This window comes from Stegodyphus dumicola, chromosome 6 (assembly GCF_044657685.1).
Source record: "Stegodyphus dumicola isolate Sdum_Otavi_A_Nest chromosome 6, ASM4465768v1".
Classification (NCBI taxonomy): domain Eukaryota; kingdom Metazoa; phylum Arthropoda; class Arachnida; order Araneae; family Eresidae; genus Stegodyphus; species Stegodyphus dumicola.
In genome coordinates, this window is record NC_140773.1 from 1,593,650 (window position 1) to 1,615,720 (window position 22,071).

At 33.8% G+C, this 22,071-nt stretch overlaps 1 protein-coding gene and 1 long non-coding RNA gene across 13 annotated transcripts in view; one reads left to right on the top strand and one right to left on the bottom strand.

Moving 5' to 3' along the window:
* Positions 1–19,619, bottom strand: part of LOC146996642 (transcription factor unc-3-like) — a 100,536-nt gene extending 80,917 nt beyond the window's left edge. Inside the window, exon 1 of one of the 11 annotated variants that reach the window (XR_015041533.1) lies at positions 6,402–6,826. Coding sequence is in view for 5 of the 11 variants with exons in the window: in XM_085817983.1 (XP_085674109.1) it covers positions 18,424–18,521 (98 nt within the window). In the remaining 6 variants the exon portion in view is untranslated. Of the gene's footprint in view, positions 1–1,823; positions 1,849–5,323; positions 6,354–6,401; positions 6,832–10,524; positions 10,607–18,423 lie in introns of those variants that run through there. The other 10 variants (XR_015041536.1, XR_015041535.1, XR_015041534.1 and 7 more) reach the window with 10 other exon arrangements.
* LOC118180730 (uncharacterized) overlaps positions 1–22,071 on the top strand; it is a 49,338-nt gene extending 27,267 nt beyond the window's left edge. The window contains exon 3 of one of the 2 annotated variants that reach the window (XR_015041549.1): positions 21,790–22,071. This is a non-coding gene — a long non-coding RNA (uncharacterized LOC118180730). The remainder of the gene's footprint in view (positions 1–21,789) is intronic. The other variant, XR_015041548.1, reaches the window with a different exon arrangement.

The following is a 22,071-nucleotide window of genomic DNA, read 5'->3' on the forward strand; positions in this document are numbered from 1 at the left end:
AATACTTAAAAAGGGTAAAAAAAAAAAAAAAAAAAAAAAACTATGATTCAAGTAAACTTAATTTTTTTAAAGTTAATTAGATAAAAATTTCTTATTGATATGCATTTCGTATCTATATTAATTATTAATCTATATATTTCGTAGCATATTAAATATCTAAAAAATTTCTAATATGAGGAAATATGACGAGATACACTCTAATAACATTTTCTTCTTTCTGCCTCATTTACGTAAATATTTACTAAACGTTTGATTTAAAACTGAGTTTTAAAATTACTATTAAATAATAACAATATTTTTTTTAAATATTAATTTTTTTTTTTTTTTTTTTTTTTTTTTTTTTTTTGCTTCTGAACACCAGGCTTAATTGAGAAATTCGAAGAAAAAGAGTTCCATAAAATAAAATTTATATCATATAGTATCGTCTGCAGTTTTGGCTTAAGAGTAGAATGAAGTTTTGTATATGCATAAAGTAGAATTATTCCTGTCTTCCTTGCTAAATCCTGCTTGGGTTCATTTTTTTCTTTTTACAGTTTCTTTCTAATTAGCCTTATGAACTCAATCTTTCTCTCACTGTTAACAGGACGCTGATGAAAAACATAATGTATCTACTCATTAAATTTTTTCCAGAGAAAATTCCACCTTATTTTCTGTCTGTAAACAGCACAATTTGAAAACAAATTACTAAAATTCCGATACATTGATTTGAATTAGGTACATAACCAGTCTAAAACAAAGGAGTGGTTATCTAGTCATTATTTATAAGAAGTTTTCATATTGCTTATAAAACAGCAAGAAAACTCAAATGGAATCAGTTGGACTAGAAGTAGCATATTAAGAAAACGCAATTATCCGGAAAAATCAATATCCATCAGGTCATTAAGAAGCGCAATAGTGTAAATGATAAGTATAGTTTACCTAGATTGCGATCGCACCGTAATTAATCATACGCGAGTAACTAGACTATACTATTGAAATTAAATAAGTTATAGAATTATTAATTCTAGGCTGGAGTCAATTCAATGTATATTAATAATAAGTTTTTTATTTATTTGAAATTTTATTTTTAAAGAAGGCAGTTTGAGAAAGACATCAGAGTCTGGACTATATTGTTATCAATGATATTAATATAAATCATTAGCAGTATACTGATTTAGGATTAAGATCATTATCAAGAAGTTTTCTGCATGAAATAATCTTTACCACTGCTTCTGCAGTGTTTCTAAACACAGACAGTTTTAGATAAGTTATTAAAATTTATTTAAATCATCAATTCGATAATTTTTGAAATATTTGTGCTTACGGAGTGGAAAAAAAAAAAAAAAAAAAAAAAAAAAAACATATCGAGTGCGGAAAAATACTGTGAACATTAATAATTATAATATGATGATATACACATGAATATCTGAAATTTTACTGCTAGCTATACTTGCAAGAAAACAAACACCTTAAAAAGCTCCTTGAAAACTTTTATTTTTGATAAAAGAATTCATATTTAAAAAAAATTACAAGCGAAAATGCTTATTTATCATAATGTCTTAATTCTACCGAGTATATTTTCCAAAAGCATTTTTTATTCACTAAGACACTTAAGATAAATTTCTTTTAAAATGTCTATTAATTTGCTCGCAATTACTTCTTGCTAAGAAAAGTAGATACATTTGAACACTGGCGTATTCATTACTTTGAAAATTACATTTGAACACTGGCGTATTCATTACTTTGACAAGTAAATAAACTAAGATTCCATGACGGAAACAATAATTAACTTTTCATAATCTTAATTAACTATTTTACGTTTCCAAGGTAAATTGAGCTCTCACCTGAGTTATTTTGGTTCGTAATTATATGCGGGGAAACTCCGATCCTGTCGACTGCGCCAGTAAAAATCCTTTCCTTATTTCAATATACTGAATATTGAATCTTGTAGGAAGAATAAAGCTAATTTTTCAGAATAAACAAAATACTTTTATTTAAATTTTAAAACAGAACCAAAAAAAATAAATAAATAAATACTGCAGCTCTAAACTATCAAAATTTTAAACTCTTAACTACTCAGTTAAAACTCTTACAACTATTCAAAAAATTAAAAAAACATTCAACTCTCTAAACAAATATATATATATAAAAATCTTTCGAATCCTCTTCTTGTTGCCACACCGTAAAATGCAAGTTCTTGTCCTATTATTTATATTTCACGTTCTCTTTAAGTCACGATCTTCACAAGTCATGATCTTTACAAGTCACGATCTTTACACCGAGTATGTGCAATTCTTAAAAACGCGTCAAGCAGTGGGTGATTCTGCACTTTACCCAAAGTTCTATCGCAGACTTTTCATCATAGGTAATTCCTAAATTGTTAGATCCATAGGATATCAAAAAAGGAATTAAAAATTAAACTAGTATTTCAATGGCGTCTTAAGAAATACAGAACTATATAAACTTACGCAATCTGAAATCAGCTCGTACGCGAGATTTGGCACGCTGGTAAATGGGCGTGTATGCTAGATTTGGCGCTTTCGCGCATACATTTTCGCTGCAATTTTTTTATGGCCCTCGAAACCGAATAGTACCAAAAAAAGTAAACTAGAAGTTGTCGCCAACTTGTGGCGTTACCGCCATCGATTTCATAAAAATCATACTTTTTCTTCTATTAGAAATGTATTTTTATCCTATTCCTTATAAGTAACGTGCTCTTTAATTACATCTAGTTCTCGAGTCAATTAAAATGTAGTTCGGTCGAAACTATCTTTACTGTATACTACCTAAGGCAAGCCGATAAAAAAGTATCTTTTTGTTAAAAACAGATTCTGCAAATGAAAGATAATTAGAGATATCTCTTTCATATGTTCATTTTCTAATCTGTAGTATCTGTTATTTTTCCTTTCTGCCCTTCATCTTCTTTCCTCTTTTTTTTTTTTTTTTTTTTTTTTTTTTTCCTGGTTTTGATTTAATCAGATTACAATGCCAGCATGCTTAAAACAGAATCGAGTGTAAAAAGAAATGCTAGGAGAATTTCCCTCCTCATTTCGTGAAAGAAATTCCGCCAGATAAAATGAACTTAACAAAGAGTCATAATTTTTTAGCTCTTTATAGAGCCAGAGATCTTATGTAACGCTACCGTTCTTTCCCTCTCTTCCATCTTTTTTATGGCAATCTTGAAAACCAGAGAAACATTAAAAACGCTTTATAAAGAAATAGGGAAGTTTTCTTGAGAAGGATAAAGGAAAATTTTTTAAATGTATTTTATGCTATAGCTTATTATTTTCTTATTTTTTTAGATTTTAAGATCAGAAAAAAATTCAGAGCATTTTCTTAACTGCACATAACTTCGTACGTGAGTAAAACGTGGCACATTTCAAGATTTTTGTCTTGGCCTTCGTACAGGATAGCCTAATGAATAAAAATGGTATTATCTGTGAGTTCAAAATATAACAAAAGAATTGTATTGTTTTTATAGGAAAGGATTTTAAACTTAATGGGCGGATGGTTTCAAGATTTACATATTTCAAAATCATATGTAAACAGCACAAGTAGCCCTTTATATACCAATACATGTGCTTAAATACAGCGTAAGTAAAGAGTTTTATTTTAATATATTGCATGCCGTACTTCGTTTGATTTATTTGGAATATCTAACATTCAAAATAAGCTTTTCTTCCTATTACAGCTTAAATAATTTACTTCTGACTTACAAATCACTATTTTTTACTTAATCACTCGTGCTATTAAATTTAATATCACAAAGTTGTAAACACTTCCAAGTTAAAAAAATTTGTACAATTTTCGTAATGAAAATTTTGACTCTTGATTCAATAGTAATCCCAGTAATGAATTTTGAAAACAGGCGACGTAAAACTTTAAATCACTTTTTCCATGAAATTTAGAATAAATATTACTTATTTGTAATTTTTAATTGAAACGTAAAAATTTACTTTTGAAAGTAAGTGATGATATAAAAAATGCGTCTAATCCATAATCTGAAGAATTTCTAATAAACAATATTTTATTTAACATTAGCAGATGTAGAAGCTCGAACGATTTTCTAAAATGGTTATTTTCTAAGAATTAACAGCTAACTGTTTAGAGCCTACGATTATTAAGATTACATGTGTAAAAGTCCTTCAGCATTGTAAGTATTCATTGTACATTGCCAAAGATTTAAATGGGGGGGGAGGGGTTCTTGATATTATTTGCTACTGTAGAGAGATACAAAAGTTTTCAAAAGAAAGTAAGTGTTTCATTTTAAAATACAATAGGCATTTAAGGCAATGAGACATATAATGACACATGAGTAAGTTTTCTCTTAAAGGCTGCCTTATGTTTAGTTTAAAATGATTAGAGAAACCGCCTCCAATTCTTGATTTGTAAAATTCAGGTACCTCAAAGAATGTATTTAGACGCAATGCTATATAAAAAACAAAATTAATTATTTGACATGGTTTCAAAATTCAGAACGTCTCTACCTAATAAAAACTGTGATTTTAAAGTAGCGATGCTTGGAATTTTCTTTCAAAACAACTAAATTCGCAGTATAAAATCAGTTATATTCAGCATTACTGAGCTCATAGTATATGAAGCCCATTAAAATCTACAATATTTAGTCCAATATACATAAAATTCTTTTCAAAATGCCTGTGATGTCAACTGTCAATTTATTTAACAAGAAGAATAGTAAATATTTTTTCATGGAGGTAAAATGTGAGAGCAGAAATTTAATATGAAGTAAATAAAATTACAATTAAGATACAATAACATGCCGAACAAGTATTAATTAGTTAAACAACAAAAATCAGCGTTATATTTTCAAATTTTCACAGGTCTCCTTTCGATGGTTTTCCCGAACCATCATGATTTGCTGATGGTTCGGTAAAATCATCGAAACGAGTCCTGTGAAAATTTGAAAATATAACGCTGATTTTTGTTGTTTGACTTCTAAATTAAAATTACAATTATCAAGTAAATATAATTGCTCTAAACAAATAACAACACAGTTTAGCATTCGCCGCGGATCTCCAAAAAATGTATCTAAATATTTTCATCTCAGAAAGTGTAGTAAAAATGGACCTTAATCGCTATCAAACATACACTACTATATCACTTCTTAAAAGATGTTGTACTAACTCCATATTAGTTATGCTATTCCTTTAGTTGATGATATGCTGTTTTTTTTCCAATTTTTTTCAATAAACATAATCTACATTCAGCCCGAACAAGTATTTTTCTCTTTGCTGTGATATCAAACTCCCTTTTAAAACAAAAATAGCACAAATCTTATAAGTTTTGAGCTGCTTTTCCACACCCCCGGTTAGAAAGCTTTTACCTAAACTGATTCACAATCACAAATAGCTTGTACTCTGGCAATCTCAAGATTCGAACATGGATGAACATCTCCAAGACGATAGCAGCATACATCAGTGTAGTTCACGTGATGTATATTTCAGGTTTAGGGACATTAGAAGATTTAGAAATCATTAACGTAATAGAATTTTTTCTGAAGGATGCTGTGCCAAAATCCCATATGGAATAGCTTGCTTAGCGATTTCCTTCCTTTACCTCGTGTACCTGGGAAACGGAAAGGATAAATCAAGGGTGTCGCAGACAGAGAGAATGGTTAGGGCACTTAAAATGCTTTCCAACGGATATCTTGATTAATGACAAATGATTATTGCCATAATTGATCCGTGAGTGTTTCATCCTTCTTCATTAAGATAAATGGGCCGGAACTGTCGGGAACTTTTCATATTTAAAACCTATTTAGCTGAAAGCTTCTCCAATTTGCGCGCGTCATTTATGACCGGGATGCCTCCACAAATCTTTGACTATTGGTAGAATTCCAAACTTTTAAAATTTCTAGACCGTGGACGTTTTATTTTAAATTCCGGTCTTCTCAGGCGTAATTTTGGAGGATCAATCATTGATTATGGATGATTCAGTATTTTTCTTAATATTTAATCAGATTGACTATATCTGATCGAACCGGTTTTTATGTTTTAATTTCATTTTCGTGTTTCAAATCTTTAAATTGACAGCTTTATCGCTTTCATTTATTTCTGTTCCTTCATAAAATTCATTCATTTTTTTCATTTATTTCTCTCTTTCCAAAATTTTATTGCTTACTTATTCATGTTACAAGAACAGATTCTTTTAAAATTATATATTCGATACTGGTTATCTTATAAAATCAACGAAGCGAAACTGAACGTTTAAAAGGTGTTCTTTAATGTCGATATCAGTTGCATTAAAATCAGACACGACGGCTCGTCTTAAATCTTACACACACACAAAAAAAGTTAAAAATTTAAAACTCCGTTTCTATTTTATGATGAAAAATTAAATTTATTATTTCATTATAAACAAGAGAACAACTCAAAAATGAAGAAAAAGAAGTCATGTCTTACCTTAGATACAATCGTATTCCAGACATAACAATTAATGAAACAGGCTGACAGAAAACTCATTTAATCCATCCAGCAGTGTAATCCAGAAATAACCATCACAAAACTAACTATACAGTTCCGTCCCAAAATAAGTATCAATACAACCTCGCACCATGGTTATCGTTCGACAACAAATTTTACTCAAAAGTGAAGCAAAAACTTGATAATAATGGAACACTTTATCGGTAAATACCTTCATTTAGATCCTTCAACGCTATTCTAGTCGGCCTTTATGCCTTATGTGGGTTGCGACAAAAATAGTTCCAAAATCAGTTATAAGTTGAGAGTGTACAGGTGGTGAGATTTGTTCCGGATCAACTGATATGCTGCCTCGCGGGCTCCACGCAGCGATCATGGTTCTCCAAGGAAAGGTGTATTGAAAGTGCAGAAGATCTAGCCAATTATAGCATTTCGTCATTGGCAACAAAAATAGGCTGTTGCGATACTGTATAGTATTGATATCGATATTATATAGTTTATGTAAACTCAATAGACTTTACAAAGTTTGTTATGGTGAAGTAAAATCTTCAGCCCAAGAAAAGAGAAACACACCAAAGTGAAACATAAAATTAGCAAAGCAACAAAATTAATGTTTGGCGTAGATTTAGACAAGATCTCTAAATCTTGACTAAATCTATGCCAAAAACATGATTTGTTGCTTTGCTAATAAACAATTGATAGTAGAGAATATTAACGTCTGCGCCATGGTGCTATCTAGGCTAGTTGAGCCATTGCAACGAGCTAAAATTCAACACGTTTGTTCGAAGATTAAATTTTGATGTTAGAAACATCCAGTGCTGCGAAACCTCAGCGCTTTAAAAAAAAATTAGTATTATGAATTCTTCGCTTAATTCATCCGGAGTACTCGAAAGTATTTTAATTCTTTTTCAACTTCTTGATGTACTTCCGAAGTCTAATTTCTAAATTTTTGTGGCTAATTTGGCACCTCTTCGAGTAGTTCACCTGAGACAAGGCCCAATCATTGGCCCAGTTTGCCACCCACAGTAAACATTAGTGAACTAGGTTAGGTTAGGTTATTTAATTACGGCAAAGCCTCGAGGGCTATCTGCCTAAAGAGAGGGATGCCCTTCGTGGAGGACTTTCTAAGGGAAACTGGCTCGTATATACGTTACACGTGGGGGAAAACCACGAAAACACCTATGCAGCCAGCCCGTTCGCGGGATTCGAACCTCGAATCGAACTACCAGTGTTCAGCGACTTTACCGCTTGCCCGCTGGTGGGCCATTAGTGAACTAAATGAAAACTCATAATAAAAGTTGCTTTAGTACATTGCTATAGTTCTTTGTTCATAAATGTTGCCAGCTAAGCAAGAAAACTGAGGCTTGTTGTTGTGCAATGAAATAAGTTGTTGTCACACAACAATCAGCTGACATAACATTTTCTTAGTACCAACCATTGCGAAATCAATGCTGTCTGTATGCCCTCGTTATCTTCCAATCTGAAGAGAAGAATGCGAATTTTGCTTGAATTTAGAAGGCAAATTAATTAAATAACATATGAACAGGAAGTAATCTATGTAAAGCGCAGTGCACCTGGTTGGACAGAGTATATGAGGTTAATGGGGATAGAAAATAGTTCATTGTATGCGGAATCAGATGTTCCTAGCAATCGAAAGTTGATTCATCTTGTCATGAAGTGTTATTTTGATTTTGCTAGCATTCAGTTTATGTTAAAAGGCTAATTTTGCTGCTCTTACATTTCTTACCATGGGAAAGCAAAAATAAGAAATTTACAAAAATCATTCGTTACAATTTCGAATATTTGTCTTCCGAATATCCAAAAATTGCCATTTAGATATTTGAAAGATTTGGCTTGTTTATTTGATTACGACAAAGCATTCGAGAGCTATCTGCCTACGAGGAGGGATGCCTTCGTGAAGGACTTTTAAGGGAAACTGGTTCGCATACACGTTACACATGAGGAAACCACGACAACGCCCATGCAGCCAGCCCGATCCGAACCTCGTAACGAGCTCTCAGTGTTCTGCGACTTTACCGCTCGGCAGCTCGTGGGCCAATATTTGAAAAAGGGTAGTTTGAAACTGCTTAGGGAGCATCTTGGAACCAGCGAGCACTGCGTTGACGATACCTGGTTGAAACGGTTATAAGCTATATACCTAGTATTCAAGAACGAGAAATAGAATTTCATAAGGTTTCTGTGTATAGTATGCATCATATGACGTAAAGTGAAAGCCTTTATGTTAATTCCGTCATTGCAAAGGATTAAGTATATGTACGTTATGCGCATACGAGTGCGTCTCCATTATGCATGTGTTCATATTCCATAGAACAATCGCGAAAAACACTGCGTAAGTTTCCGGTTTGGATTTCTAAAATCCGTTGTGCCAAGCGAAATAATTCGAAAATGTTCTAATTGCATGGGCGTTTTCCTGGTTTGCCCCATGTGTAACGTGTCTGCGAGCCAGTTTCAATTAGAACGTCCTCCACGAAGGCATCCATTTCTCTAGACAGATAACCCTAATGAGATTTGCCGTAATATCAATAAAAATCAAAGCACAAAGTTTCAGAGTTCTGCAACCAGAGTTTCAAAAAATAAAGTGCATTCAAATAATTGTACAAATGCATAAAAATTTTACTTTTAAGCATACTTAAAATGATACAAAAGAACTGAACATTTGTTACAAACTGGAAAACATATATATTAATTCAGTGTACTGTAAAACAAATGCTGAATGCAAGTGTGTACAAGGCACAATTAAATATAAACAAACATACGCGGATAATAAAAACAAAGGTCTACACGAGTTAAGAGCAAAATTTTAACGTAGTATTTTAAAATACTTTGCATTTTCTTTTACATTATTGTTAAGTATTTGAATGCAGGAAACTGTAAAGAAATATAGTTTGCCATATGTGCATGTTCACCCCAAGACCTTCAAAACAAACTTGCATGTGCATTGAAGTTATATTTAATTTTTCAAGAAACAGGTTTTAAATTTTTAAACATCTCCTCTCCATAATTGAAGACTTCTGTTTGTGAAATCAGAAACACATTAATAGAGAATCTTAAAATACACATATGTAAAGATCGTGAATTATGAATAAAAGTAAAATGAGTTGTGTTTTTCCCGAAATGGCAACATCAGAAGATGTCTCGCTATTATTAATCTGGAGGAATCATGTTTGTGCTCTCAAAAGAGTAAATAAAATTTATAAGTATTATCAAAGATAGTTTTTATAAGATTCGAATTCTCACTTTATTGAAATAAAGTGCGGGAAGATCAGTAAGAATTTCATCTCAGTATGGAATTTTAGAAATACAATGGCAGATTGTGAATAATTACAAATGTAAACCAGTCCATTAATCCATACAAGGCCAGATGTGGTGGTCTCTTTATTATGGAGGCACCCAATAGGTGGGGCAATTTAAAAGTTGTTTAAATAAGGCTGAGCCAAATTTAGCAGAACTGTGAATTAAGTCAGTTTCTACACTTTCAGTGTCTTTTTGCCCAGTGGGACCAAAAGTAAACTTTCAGTTTTGTGCACAGAAAAATCTGACTTCTTGACCGCTGGCTTTAATTGTAAAATTTGATAACTGTTTTCACTGTACTTGGTGTTTTACATTTACTAGCAGCTTCGCTGCCAGCCTTCGTCTGGCTTTTAAATGTACAGAAAAAATGGCTGAAGGGAACACCAAACGTTAAATTTAAAAACTGCGTAGAATTTTACTCTGCAGAACAACTTCATAAAAAAAGTTATTACGTATAACAAAATTACAATGAAATAAGCAATATCCCTTAATACAAATATTAATTATCCTAATAAATAAATCAACCAACTTCCCTTTGCAAAATCTTAAGAAAATGGTATAAAGGAGGTTAAGAACTTTGTTTCCTAAAAAAAATCACTCAAAATTTTTCAATATCTTAAAAACAGTGAAATGAGCAATAAATAACATTAAAAGAATACAAAAAACAAAAAATTCTGAAAAGCAAAATATAATTAATGATATTTTATCTTATATTTTCAAGAGAAAAAACATTACAATAAAATAAGCTATATCCCTTAATACAAATATTAATTATCCTAATAAAACAATTTACCAACTTCCCGTTGAAGAAAAAAAGTCATGCAAAACTTTTCAATATTGTTACGAATTTGCTATTTAAAAAGCTAATGTTAGTTCAATTATAAATTAAATGGTTTTATTTCTCGCGCAGTGCAGCGCGTGACGAATATTAAAAGAAAGCTAAGCCGGAAAAATTAAAAATACAAGAGCGCGGGCGTTAAATAAATAAATATCTCTTTTTGATTTCGAGAAAGTACTGGAAAATTCTAGCGCGTGATTTTAAAATCTTATAAAAGAAGGAAAACATCTCAGTTCGTAGTAGTTGCTTGCTTAGTTTGTTGTTGTTTAGAAAACTGCTCTTGTTGATTGTAGCGAATTCGCGGATTAGCGTTCTTTAGCTGTTTTGAATTACGTTCTATTGGATATTTGAGTAGTTAAAAGATAACTACTGTGAGATATTGTAATACTGCATGATAATTTGAGAAAATTTAAGCATTTTTGTTGTGATAATAATAAATTTTTGTTCATTTTTCATCGGACTTGTGCATTCATTTCATAACGAGCCCGTACGCACGCAACAATTTTTGGTGTCAGAAGTGGGATTTGAATGCCAATAACAAGAGGGATGGAAGAACAATTGAGAAATAAAGTGAAAAATAAAGTGCATTCAAATAATTGTACAAATGCATAAAAATTTTACTTTTAAGCATACTTAAAATGATACAAAAGAACTGAACATTTGTTACAAACTGGAAAACATATATATTAATTCAGTGTACTGTAAAACAAATGCTGAATGCAAGTGTGTACAAGGCACAATTAAATATAAACAAACATACGCGGATAATAAAAACAAAGGTCTACACGAGTTAAGAGCAAAATTTTAACGTAGTATTTTAAAATACTTTGCATTTTCTTTTACATTATTGTTAAGTATTTGAATGCAGGAAACTGTAAAGAAATATAGTTTGCCATATGTGCATGTTCACCCCAAGACCTTCAAAACAAACTTGCATGTGCATTGAAGTTATATTTAATTTTTCAAGAAACAGGTTTTAAATTTTTAAACATCTCCTCTCCATAATTGAAGACTTCTGTTTGTGAAATCAGAAACACATTAATAGAGAATCTTAAAATACACATATGTAAAGATCGTGAATTATGAATAAAAGTAAAATGAGTTGTGTTTTTCCGAAATGGCAACATCAGAAGATGTTCTAAAGGTCCAATATAAAAATTTGTACTCGCTATTATTAATCTGGAGGAATCATGTTTGTGCTCTCAAAAGAGTAAATAAAATTTATAAATATTATCAAAGATAGTTTTTATAAAATTCGAATTCTCACTTTATTGAAATAAAGTGCGGGAAGATCAGTAAGAATTTCATCTCAGTATGGAATTTTAGAAATACAATGGCAGATTGTGAATAATTACAAATGTAACCCAGTCCATTAATCTATACAAGGCCAGATGTGGTGGTCTCTTTATTATGGAGGCACCCAATAGGTGGGGCAATTTAAAAGTTGTTTAAATAAGGCTGAGCCAAATTTAGCAGAACTGTGAATTAAGTCAGTTTCTACACTTTCAGTGTCTTTTTGCCGAGTGGGACCAAAAGTAAACTTTCAGTTTTGTGCACAGAAAAATCTGACTTCTTGACCGCTGGCTTTAATTGTAAAATTTGATAACTGTTTTCACTGTACTTGGTGTTTTACATTTACTAGCAGCCTTCGTCTGGCTTTTAAATGTACAGAAATAATGGCTGAAGGGAACACCAAACGTTAAATTTAAAAACTGCATAGAATTTTACTCTGCAGAAGAACTTCATAAAAAAAGTTATTACGTATAACAAAATTACAATGAAATAAGCAATATCCCTTAATACAAATATTAATTATCCTAATAAATAAATTAACCAACTTCCCTTTGCAAAATCTTAAGAAAATGGTATAAAGGAGGTTAAGAACTTTGTTTCCTAAAAAAAATCACTCAAAATTTTTCAATATCTTAAAAACAGTGAAATGAGCAATAAATAACATTAAAAGAATACAAAAAACAAAAAATTCTGAAAAGCAAAATATAATTAATGATATTTTATCTTATATTTTCAAGAGAAAAAACATTACAATAAAATAAGCTATATCCCTTAATACAAATATTAATTATCCTAATAAAAAAATTTACCAACTTCCCGTTGAAGAAAAAAAGTCATGCAAAACTTTTCAATATTGTTACGAATTTGCTATTTAAAAAGCTAATGTTAGTTCAATTATAAATTAAATGGTTTTATTTCTCGCGCAGTGCAGCGCGTGACGAATATTAAAAGAAAGCTAAGCCGGAAAAATTAAAAATACAAGAGCGCGGGCGTTAAATAAATAAATATCTCTTTTTGATTTCGAGAAAGTACTGGAAAATTCTAGCGCGTGATTTTAAAATCTTATAAAAGAAGGAAAACATCTCAGTTCGTAGTAGTTGCTTGCTTAGTTTGTTGTTGTTTAGAAAACTGCTCTTGTTGATTGTAGCGAATTCGCGGATTAGCGTTCTTTAGCTGTTTTGAATTACGTTCTATTGGATATTTGAGTAGTTAAAAGATAACTACTGTGAGATATTGTAATACTGCATGATAATTTGAGAAAATTTAAGCATTTTTGTTGTGATAATAATAAATTTTTGTTCATTTTTCATCGGACTTGTGCATTCATTTCATAACGAGCCCGTACGCACGCAACAATTTTTGGTGTCAGAAGTGGGATTTGAATGCCAATAACAAGAGGGATGGAAGAACAATTGAGACAGCTCATTACTGATTTTGCTGCTTTCCAAGAAAAGATGGAAGCTGGCCAAACATCTTTTAAAGAAGAAATGAAATTGGGCCAGGAATCCCTCAAAGGAGAAATGAAATTGGGCCAGGAATCCGTTAAGGAAGAGATGAAATCCCTTAAAAATGAGATGAAAGCAGGTCAGGACGAAATGAAAAGAGAAATTACCTGCGTAATAGAAAATAAATTTGAGGCTATGGAAGGCAGAATAGACGCGGTTGAAACTAAAGTTGGACATATAGAAGAGAGAGTTTCTGCCGTCGAACAACAAATTGATGATAGGGTTTCTGCTGCCGTCGCCAAAGAAGTTGACAGCCTAAAGAAGTGCATAGCGACGGTAGGAAACAATTCTGAAGGTTTTAAATTTTTATCGATGCCTGCTCGTTCCGTTCTGAAACTATCTACATATGATGGGAAGACCTCCTGGCAGGTGTATAGGACACAATTTTCTATCGTTGCGGATGCGAATGGGTGGGATTCCCAAGCTAAGGCCTGTCATCTCGCCACTTCTCTGAGAGCAGACGCAGCGGATATCCTGCAGACGCTTCCCGAAAATCAAAGGCTAGATTTCGAAGCTCTATCCGGCGCTTTGGAGCTGCGCTTCGGCGAGAAATGTTTAAAAGACTACAGCAGGCTCCAATTAAAATCTCGTCAACAGAAGCTCACCGAAACGCTTCAGGAGCTCGCCACGGATGTTGAAAGGCTGTCACATCACGCCTTTTCAGAGTGCCCGACAGAAACAAGGGAAATCCTGTCCCTGCAGTATTTCATCGATGGCATCCGGGACCCTGAAATACAGAAAGCACTGCGAATGGCGGATGTTAAAGATCTGAAAAGCGCTTTAGTGTATGCCATGAAATTTGAGGCAGCCCAGCAAGTCACCCGTCGAGACCGCCATCCAGTCAGAGCTGCTCAAGTCCAGGAGCCAGGGGATCAAGTCACTGCTCGTCTAGACGATTTAACTAGACAACTGAACGCCTTGAGTCAGAATATTGGTGACAAGAAACCGACCGTAAAGTGCTGGAACTGCGGTGCTGAAGGACACATCCGACGAAACTGCAGAACACCCCAGGGCACGGATGCTAAGACCGCTCCTAACAAACAGCAGGGAAGCTAATTAGTGGCCATCTCGCGGGGCGGAGGTTGCCAGATCATGAAAAGCCCCAGTTTAAAGCGCTTCAGATTTCTGCAGTGAGAGGCGGCAGTAATGGACTTTTCATAATAGGACATATTAATGGAGTTCCCTGCAATATGACGATAGATACAGGAGCCAACGTTACCATCATCCGAAAAGATTTGGCTCAACAACTGGGAAGCAAACTTATCTGGACGCCGCCCTGCGTTACCCTACAGACTGTGTCCGGTGAGAAGATCAACATCGATGGAAAAGTAAATGCTAACATCACGTTTGGAAGTGCCGCTTACCATCACACGGCATATGTAGCAGAGATCACTGATTCTTGCATACTCGGATTGGACTTTCTAAGGAAATACAATTTTTCCTTGGACTTTAAAAATAACGAATTGCATTCTACATCTGAGGACATAGCGTTATTTGGAGTCAATGATGAAGTTAAATCTGTCCATAAAATCATAGCACAAGACAATATCACAATACCGGCAAGAACAGAAATTTTACTTCCTGGATCCATAGCCGAAAACAAAAATTTCCGCTACGGCGTCATAGAATATCCCAATAACTGTAATAGCCCAAAAGGAGTACTAGTAGCCTCAACACTCGTCGACCTATCCAGAACGGTTATCCCGGTGAGAGTCGCCAATGTAACTGAGAAGGGGAGAATTATTAAGAAAGGTGAAGTGGTTGCAGCATGTACTCCAGTAACCACCGTTGAAAGAAAGAGTAACATCCAAGAATCCGTGTCCTCAGAGAGAATTACATCGGAGTTATTGCAGAATGCGCAATTAAACGATGAAGAGAAGAATGCTGCCGATCGCGTTATTAAAGATCTTCAAGTTGTTTTTTCCCGCTCGTCTTCTGACGTGGGTCGAACTAGTTTGACACAACATAGAATAGATACCGGCGATCATCGCCCGATCAAGCAACATCCAAGGCGTCTGCCGTTTGCTAAACAGGAAGAGGTGCGAACACTGTTAAAAGATATGGAAGAAGGCGATGTCATCGAGCCTTCAACAAGTCCATGGGCATCTCCCATCGTTCTCGTCAGAAAGAAAGACGGCTCAACAAGATTTTGCGTTGACTATCGCCGGTTGAATGAGGTTACGAAGAAAGACAGTTACCCTCTTCCTAGAATTGACGACATTCTAGACACTCTTTCTGGAAGCAAGTGGTTCTCAACGCTTGATTTAAAGAGTGGGTATTGGCAGGTAGAAATACACCTTCATGACCGAGAAAAGACGGCATTTACTACGGGACAAGGGCTTTGGCAATTCAAGGTGATGCCGTTTGGACTGTGTAATGCGCCGGCAACATTCGAACGCCTCATGGAGACTGTTTTGAAAGGACTTTCCTATGAAGCCTGTCTGATATACCTGGACGATATCATCATCGTCGGAAAGAGTTTTGAAGAGCATCTAGAAAATCTTAGAAAGGTGCTTCAGAAACTGAAAGAAGCCAATCTAAAGCTGAGTCCCGCTAAATGCAAATTGTTCCGAAAGGAAGTGACTTACCTGGGACATGTCATCTCTGCAGAAGGTGTGCGCACGGATCCTGAAAAGGTATCAGCGGTTAAATCCTGGAAACGTCCCGAAAATGTCCATCAGCTGAGAAGCTTTCTAGGGCTTTGCACCTACTATAGGAGATTCGTGAAGGACTTTTCTTCCATCGCAAGACCCCTTCACAAGCTGACAGAGAGCAACCAAAAGTTCTTGTGGACAAAAGAATGCGACGATGCATTTAACAACTTAAAGGAGGCTTTAACATCTGCTCCAATCCTGACGTATCCTCAGCACGACCGACCATTTATTCTCGACACCGACGCGAGCAATGAAAGTGTCGGTGCTGTTTTGTCCCAAGAAACAGACGGCCAAGAACGTGTAGTGGCGTACTGGAGCAAGTGCCTGTCTAAACCGGAGAGGAATTATTGTGTCACCAGGAAAGAGTTGCTCGCCATAGTCAAAGCTGTAGAACAGTTCCATCACTATCTATACGGCAGAAAATTTCTGCTCCGCACCGATCATGCATCATTGACCTGGCTTTTAAATTTCAAGAATCCTGAGGGTCAAATAGCCAGGTGGATACAGAGACTCCAAGAATATGACATCACTATCCGTCATCGTAAGGGATCATCACACGGAAACGCCGACGCCCTGTCTAGAAGACCTTGCCAAGAAAACTGTCGATATTGTTCCAGGGTGGAAGCGAAATACGAGCTGCTGACTCCGGTCGCAAGACAAATTACAACATCAACATCGGCTGATCGAGAACCGTGGAGTGATGATGAAGTCAGGAAAGACCAGCTGGAAGACCGCGACATTAAACCCATAATTGATCTAATGGAGTCGTCAAACAGAAAACCTACCTGGCAGGACATTTTTATCTGTAGTCCTACAACCAAACAATATTGGGCACTCTGGGATTCACTTCACATTCGAAACGGCGTCTTATACCGGAAATTCGAATCGGATGATGGGAAGACGTTCCGATGGCAGCTGATACTTCCAAGATCCCGCAATCCTGATGTCCTTAAAGAACTACATAACAGCCCTACGGGAGGTCACTTTGGAATAATGAAGACCTTACAGAGAGTTCGTGAGCGCTTTTACTGGAATAATGCAAAGGATGACGTGCAAAAGTGGTGCCGATCTTGCGATGCCTGTGCAGGTCGGAAAGGACCTAAGAGACGCAGCCGAGGCAAGCTGCAACGTTACAACGTAGGGGCGCCTTTTGAACGAATCGCCTTTGACATCCTGGGACCTCTGCCACGAACTGCTGATGGCAACAAATACATACTCGTTGTCGTTGATTACTTCACCAAGTGGCCTGAAGCTTATCCTATTCCTGATCAATTTATTTTAAGTTCGTAAAATAGTTAAGTGCCTACATTTCATGACGATGTGAAAATGGAGTGTGCAGAGTAAAATCTCGTTTCCTATAGGCCATTATGTCTCAAAATGACGCGATTTCGTCACAAAACATAAAATAAAAAAATTTTTAATTCGAATTTCGAAAAAAATCGCTTCGAGGTGCACTGGCTCTTGTCTAAATGCACCTATCTACCAAATTTCGTAGCCGTGAGTCTATTAACTTACGTGCAGCGCGAACGAAAGACACGCACACACAGACAGACTCTTTCTTTTATTATACTATGTAGAGACTATATTTTTCAATTTTAATAAAGTTATTTTGATGTTTTATGTATTTTTGCCTTGCCACGAAGTGTGAACTGAATTAACTGAATGAGAAATATATATCTAATGAAATTCGAGGAAATAAGTTTAAATTAAATGCAGCAAAAACAAATCGTACAAGGAAGTCATGTGGTAATACACATTCGATTTTTTTATAAAGCAATGGAAATATCAATGCAATGACATTAAAAATTTAATATGTTTTTAAATTAGTAATGGAATTATATTCATTTATGTACTCTTAATTGCATTTATTTTTATACTAAAAATTAGAATTTTAATCGCACTATTTGAGAAAAAAGTAACAAAAAGTGGTAGTTTGCATACTACATCATTACCAAATAAAATATTTATAAATACTTTCGGATTGTTTTCCCTTCCATAATACAAATTCTTTAGTTAAATCCTTAAATCAAATTTCAGGTATAGTAAGCATTAATTACATTAATCTACATTCCATTACCAGCAATATTCTTATATTTTAAGAAGGATATGTTTCTGAGACATGTTACTGTATTTTGAACAAGCGATGAACTAAAGTTCAAAAGCTTGACAGGTCTAGATGATATGAAAATTTCTTTAATAATATCCCAATTTATTGAACGATGATCGCTAAGCAAATCTTCGACTTGATCGACACTCAGTTATTTAAAGTAAATGATCTAACAAAGCGAGTTTCGTCTTCGATGTATTCTATCCCTTCATTAAACATCTTACACTACTCAAAATCTCTTACGCTGAATAAAATATTGCCTTCAAAAGCATTTTACAAAGTTTCAAAAACTTACCTAGCGGATTTCCATTGCGAGGACAAAATTTCACGCAGATTCTTTGCGATAAGAATCGCTATTTTGGGAAATTTCCAAAGGAAAAATTCTTTATTCATTAAAAATTAATATATCTGCAAACGATAAAAGAAAATGAAATGCGAATTGTTGCCACATGTCGATGGAACTCGTCAACTTCTGAAAAAACTTCGCAAACGAATTTTGGACGCTCGCATTTTAAATTATTCATTCTCAATATTTTGATTCCAATGTACGGAAATGAATTTTAAATAACAAAAGTAAAATGTAAATCCACTGCACTACAGAAATCTATAGAAAGCATAAAACGTAATCTGCTGTGATTGCTATGAGCAATTAAGCTGAGAATGGCTGCATATGAATTGAAGAATTTTTCATTCAAAGCAATTGAGGAAGTTTCCAAAATTACGTAATTTCCTACTTTTTCCAAGAAAAAGAAATGAAATCTTACAAGAAATCCACTTTTTACTCTATCTTGTGTTCCTAATTGGAAAACTAAATTTGAAAAAGTTGTAGTACTTATTGCTGAGTACTTCTTTCGTTGAAAATTTGTTCACATTTGTTCACTAGAAAGCCATTCTGATTTCATCTCAAGTAAAAATTTTTAATTGAATTTTATTATTTATTTATTTCTCAAAAAATAGAGACATGATTTTCAGAAATATTCAGAAAGGGAAAAAAAAAAAAAAAAGATTTCTGGATTAGGTTTTTGTCATTTTGCTCCATCTACCGACTGTATAATATCGTTCATTTATTAACACAACATCTATAACACCTTATATCTATAAAACAACATCTTACATCTCCTCTCATAAAACAAACTGTTCAAAGTTCTATCAATTTCACTCGTGCAGTCAACAGCTAAAAATTAGACAGCTCGCGAAGAAAATTGTTAAACTATGGATTTAGTATCCCACATTCGGGTTCCTGCTATGCGTCGACCTCGAAGACATTATTCTACTCTTGACATCATAAAAAGAACCATCATCGTAAATAAGCCGAAACCTGAAAAGAAGTACGAAGGGAGAGGGGAAGATTGTGTGCTAAGGACAATATTGAAAGGAAACATCTTAATTGTCCATCTTTGCACAATAACATCGTCAACAGTCCCTTCTATATTTCATCTAAAACGAAAAATATCTTCAATCTTTAACAGTTTTGGAAATGTTCATTTCATCTTAAAAATAGCATTTACTTAAATAAAAGTCATTATTAGGTGGAAACTCACAGTTCGGTTATCAGTTGTATCACTTCAGGTTAAGAACGTCATAATCAGTATTATTTTATTCATCTTCTTCTGCTTGAGTCCATTGTTTTATGTATTCAGCGCATGTACTTGTTTTAGTGGGTCCTTCATGATCTCCTTCTTTTACAACATCATAGGAGTCATTATTCTTTATTTTGACAATCTTATACAAGCCTAAATACTTTGATTTTAACTTATTGGTCCAAATTGCGTCCTTTTGATTGCTACTAAATCATTAATTTCATAACATTTTGAAGAACGTCTTCGAAAGTTATATGTTTTCTTATTTTCTTCTTGTACCTTAAACATTTGTATTTTCGCATCTTTTCGAAGCTCTTCTCCGTAAGTTTCAAAACTATTTTGAATTTCTGCGTCAATTATTTCTTTTCCAGAAGTATAATCAGTATTTGCTTGAAAATTAAAAGCATTTTGTTTGCTTACTTCAGATATAAAATTAACAGCTGATATTGCTTTAGAAAGTCTTCTTTTGGGGACAGAAGATTCTTCAAGAAACGCCTCTTCTGTGACGTTGTCTTATGTTTAGTTGCTTTGTAAATTGATGTTGAAGTCGCACTAGATGGCGTTGGAACAGCATCAGCACCACACAGGTCTCCCTAATGTTCCCAATCATCAGCATTAAGAATTTCTCGCAACTGACGACAACCTTTCTGATATAATTCTGATATCTTCATGAGTGATACACATTTTCCTTTCTAATTCTGCTTGTTTAGCAAATAATCGCTTCTCCATAATTTCCCTCATGCAATCTTTTTCTAAAGCTAGCATTTCTTGCATGTTCAGTTTAACATTTTGAACTTTATTTTCTTTCTCAGACAGGATTTTATCTTTGGTGATTGCTACTAAATCATTAATTTCATAACATTTTGAAGAACGTCTTCGAAAGTTATATGTTTTCTTATTTTCTTCTTGTACCTTAAACATTTGTATTTTCGCAGCTTCTATTTCATTCTTGGCATCTAATAGTTGTTTCTGTAAAATTTCTACAGCCTGATACGGAAAGTTTTCTTTCCAAAGACATAACTTGTTCTTCATGAACATCCAAATCCAATTGTAAAATAGATTTTACTTGTTTTAGTTGAACACTTTCTTTATCTCTTATATCTTCTGGGTATCAGAGATATAGGTTTGTTATCTTTTAAAATAATATGCATTTCAGAATTAGTATCTTAGGCTTGTCTTCCTTTAAGTTTTTCAGACATACCAGGATCCAGGATGGAAGTTTGATATTTCTGTTTCACCTGCGCACACTGAGCCGGTTCTTGGTGGTTGTATTGGTTACGCGGTCAGAGCGGACAGTGGCTACAGCGGACACGTGAGAGTAGCTAGGTGGACAGAGCGGACATTCTCGCACTTATTGTGTTGTTTTCCTAATCAGTCATATGTCATCTATTGTGTAGTTTCGAGCTTTGCACCTGCTGTAGAGAAAAGCCGATACTTATAATAGAAAATGTCTTTCTCATTTTCTCAGTCGATGTTTGATCCTTATGAAGCGTGTATGTCTTTTTTAGCGTCGAAAAAAAATCTGCGATGGAACCCATAGCCATTTTAAAAAAATTACTCTCTACAAAAAAAGAATGTTTAGTTGTAGATGATTACCCACACCGAAAAAATAAATTAGGAATGAGTTGGGTATGTGTAAAAGAAAAGACACATCGTTGTAAAGGAAATGTAAAGAGAAATTTTCAATACAAAGTACTGAAGAAAGTACATATACGAAGTACATTTCTGCGTGCCCAACATTACTGAGAACGAAGTTAAAAGGAAGTTAGAGACTTGCAGAAGAAAAGTCCCCCCCCCAAAAAAATCAGTTCCCGTTCCCCATATATTTCCAAAACTACTTTCAGAATTATATCAAAAAGGTTATGATTTTATTACTAAAATACCGGCATACTCCAGTGCCAAGACTGTTTTATGTAAGGAGAGGAGAAAGGCTTTGGGAGCTATCCTAATTAAAAGGCTAAATATTGACAAATTAAATACATAAACTGATTCAAAAATTTAAGTTTCTCGTTTGAATATTTTGATCAATTTTGTGTTAGTTAATATTTTTTGTATTTTCCATATATTTGTATTTTCCATAGCTGTCACTGATATTACTTACTGAACCAACTCACAGAACATTTAGAATTCGTCTGCAATTTTCATCAAAACAGATAAATTCAAAGTGTGCAATTTTGCTGTTTAAGTTTTAGTTTAAAATACTAAAATTCAAACAAAAAATGCCTACAATGTTTAAATTGTAACATGCATTATTTTGTGCTTTTGTATTTTAATATGTTTGTTTATATTTTTAATATGTGTTTTTGTTTAATTTAAAAGGGTCAAAATTCAAGCAAGTAAATTTACACAATTTAAAAATTACA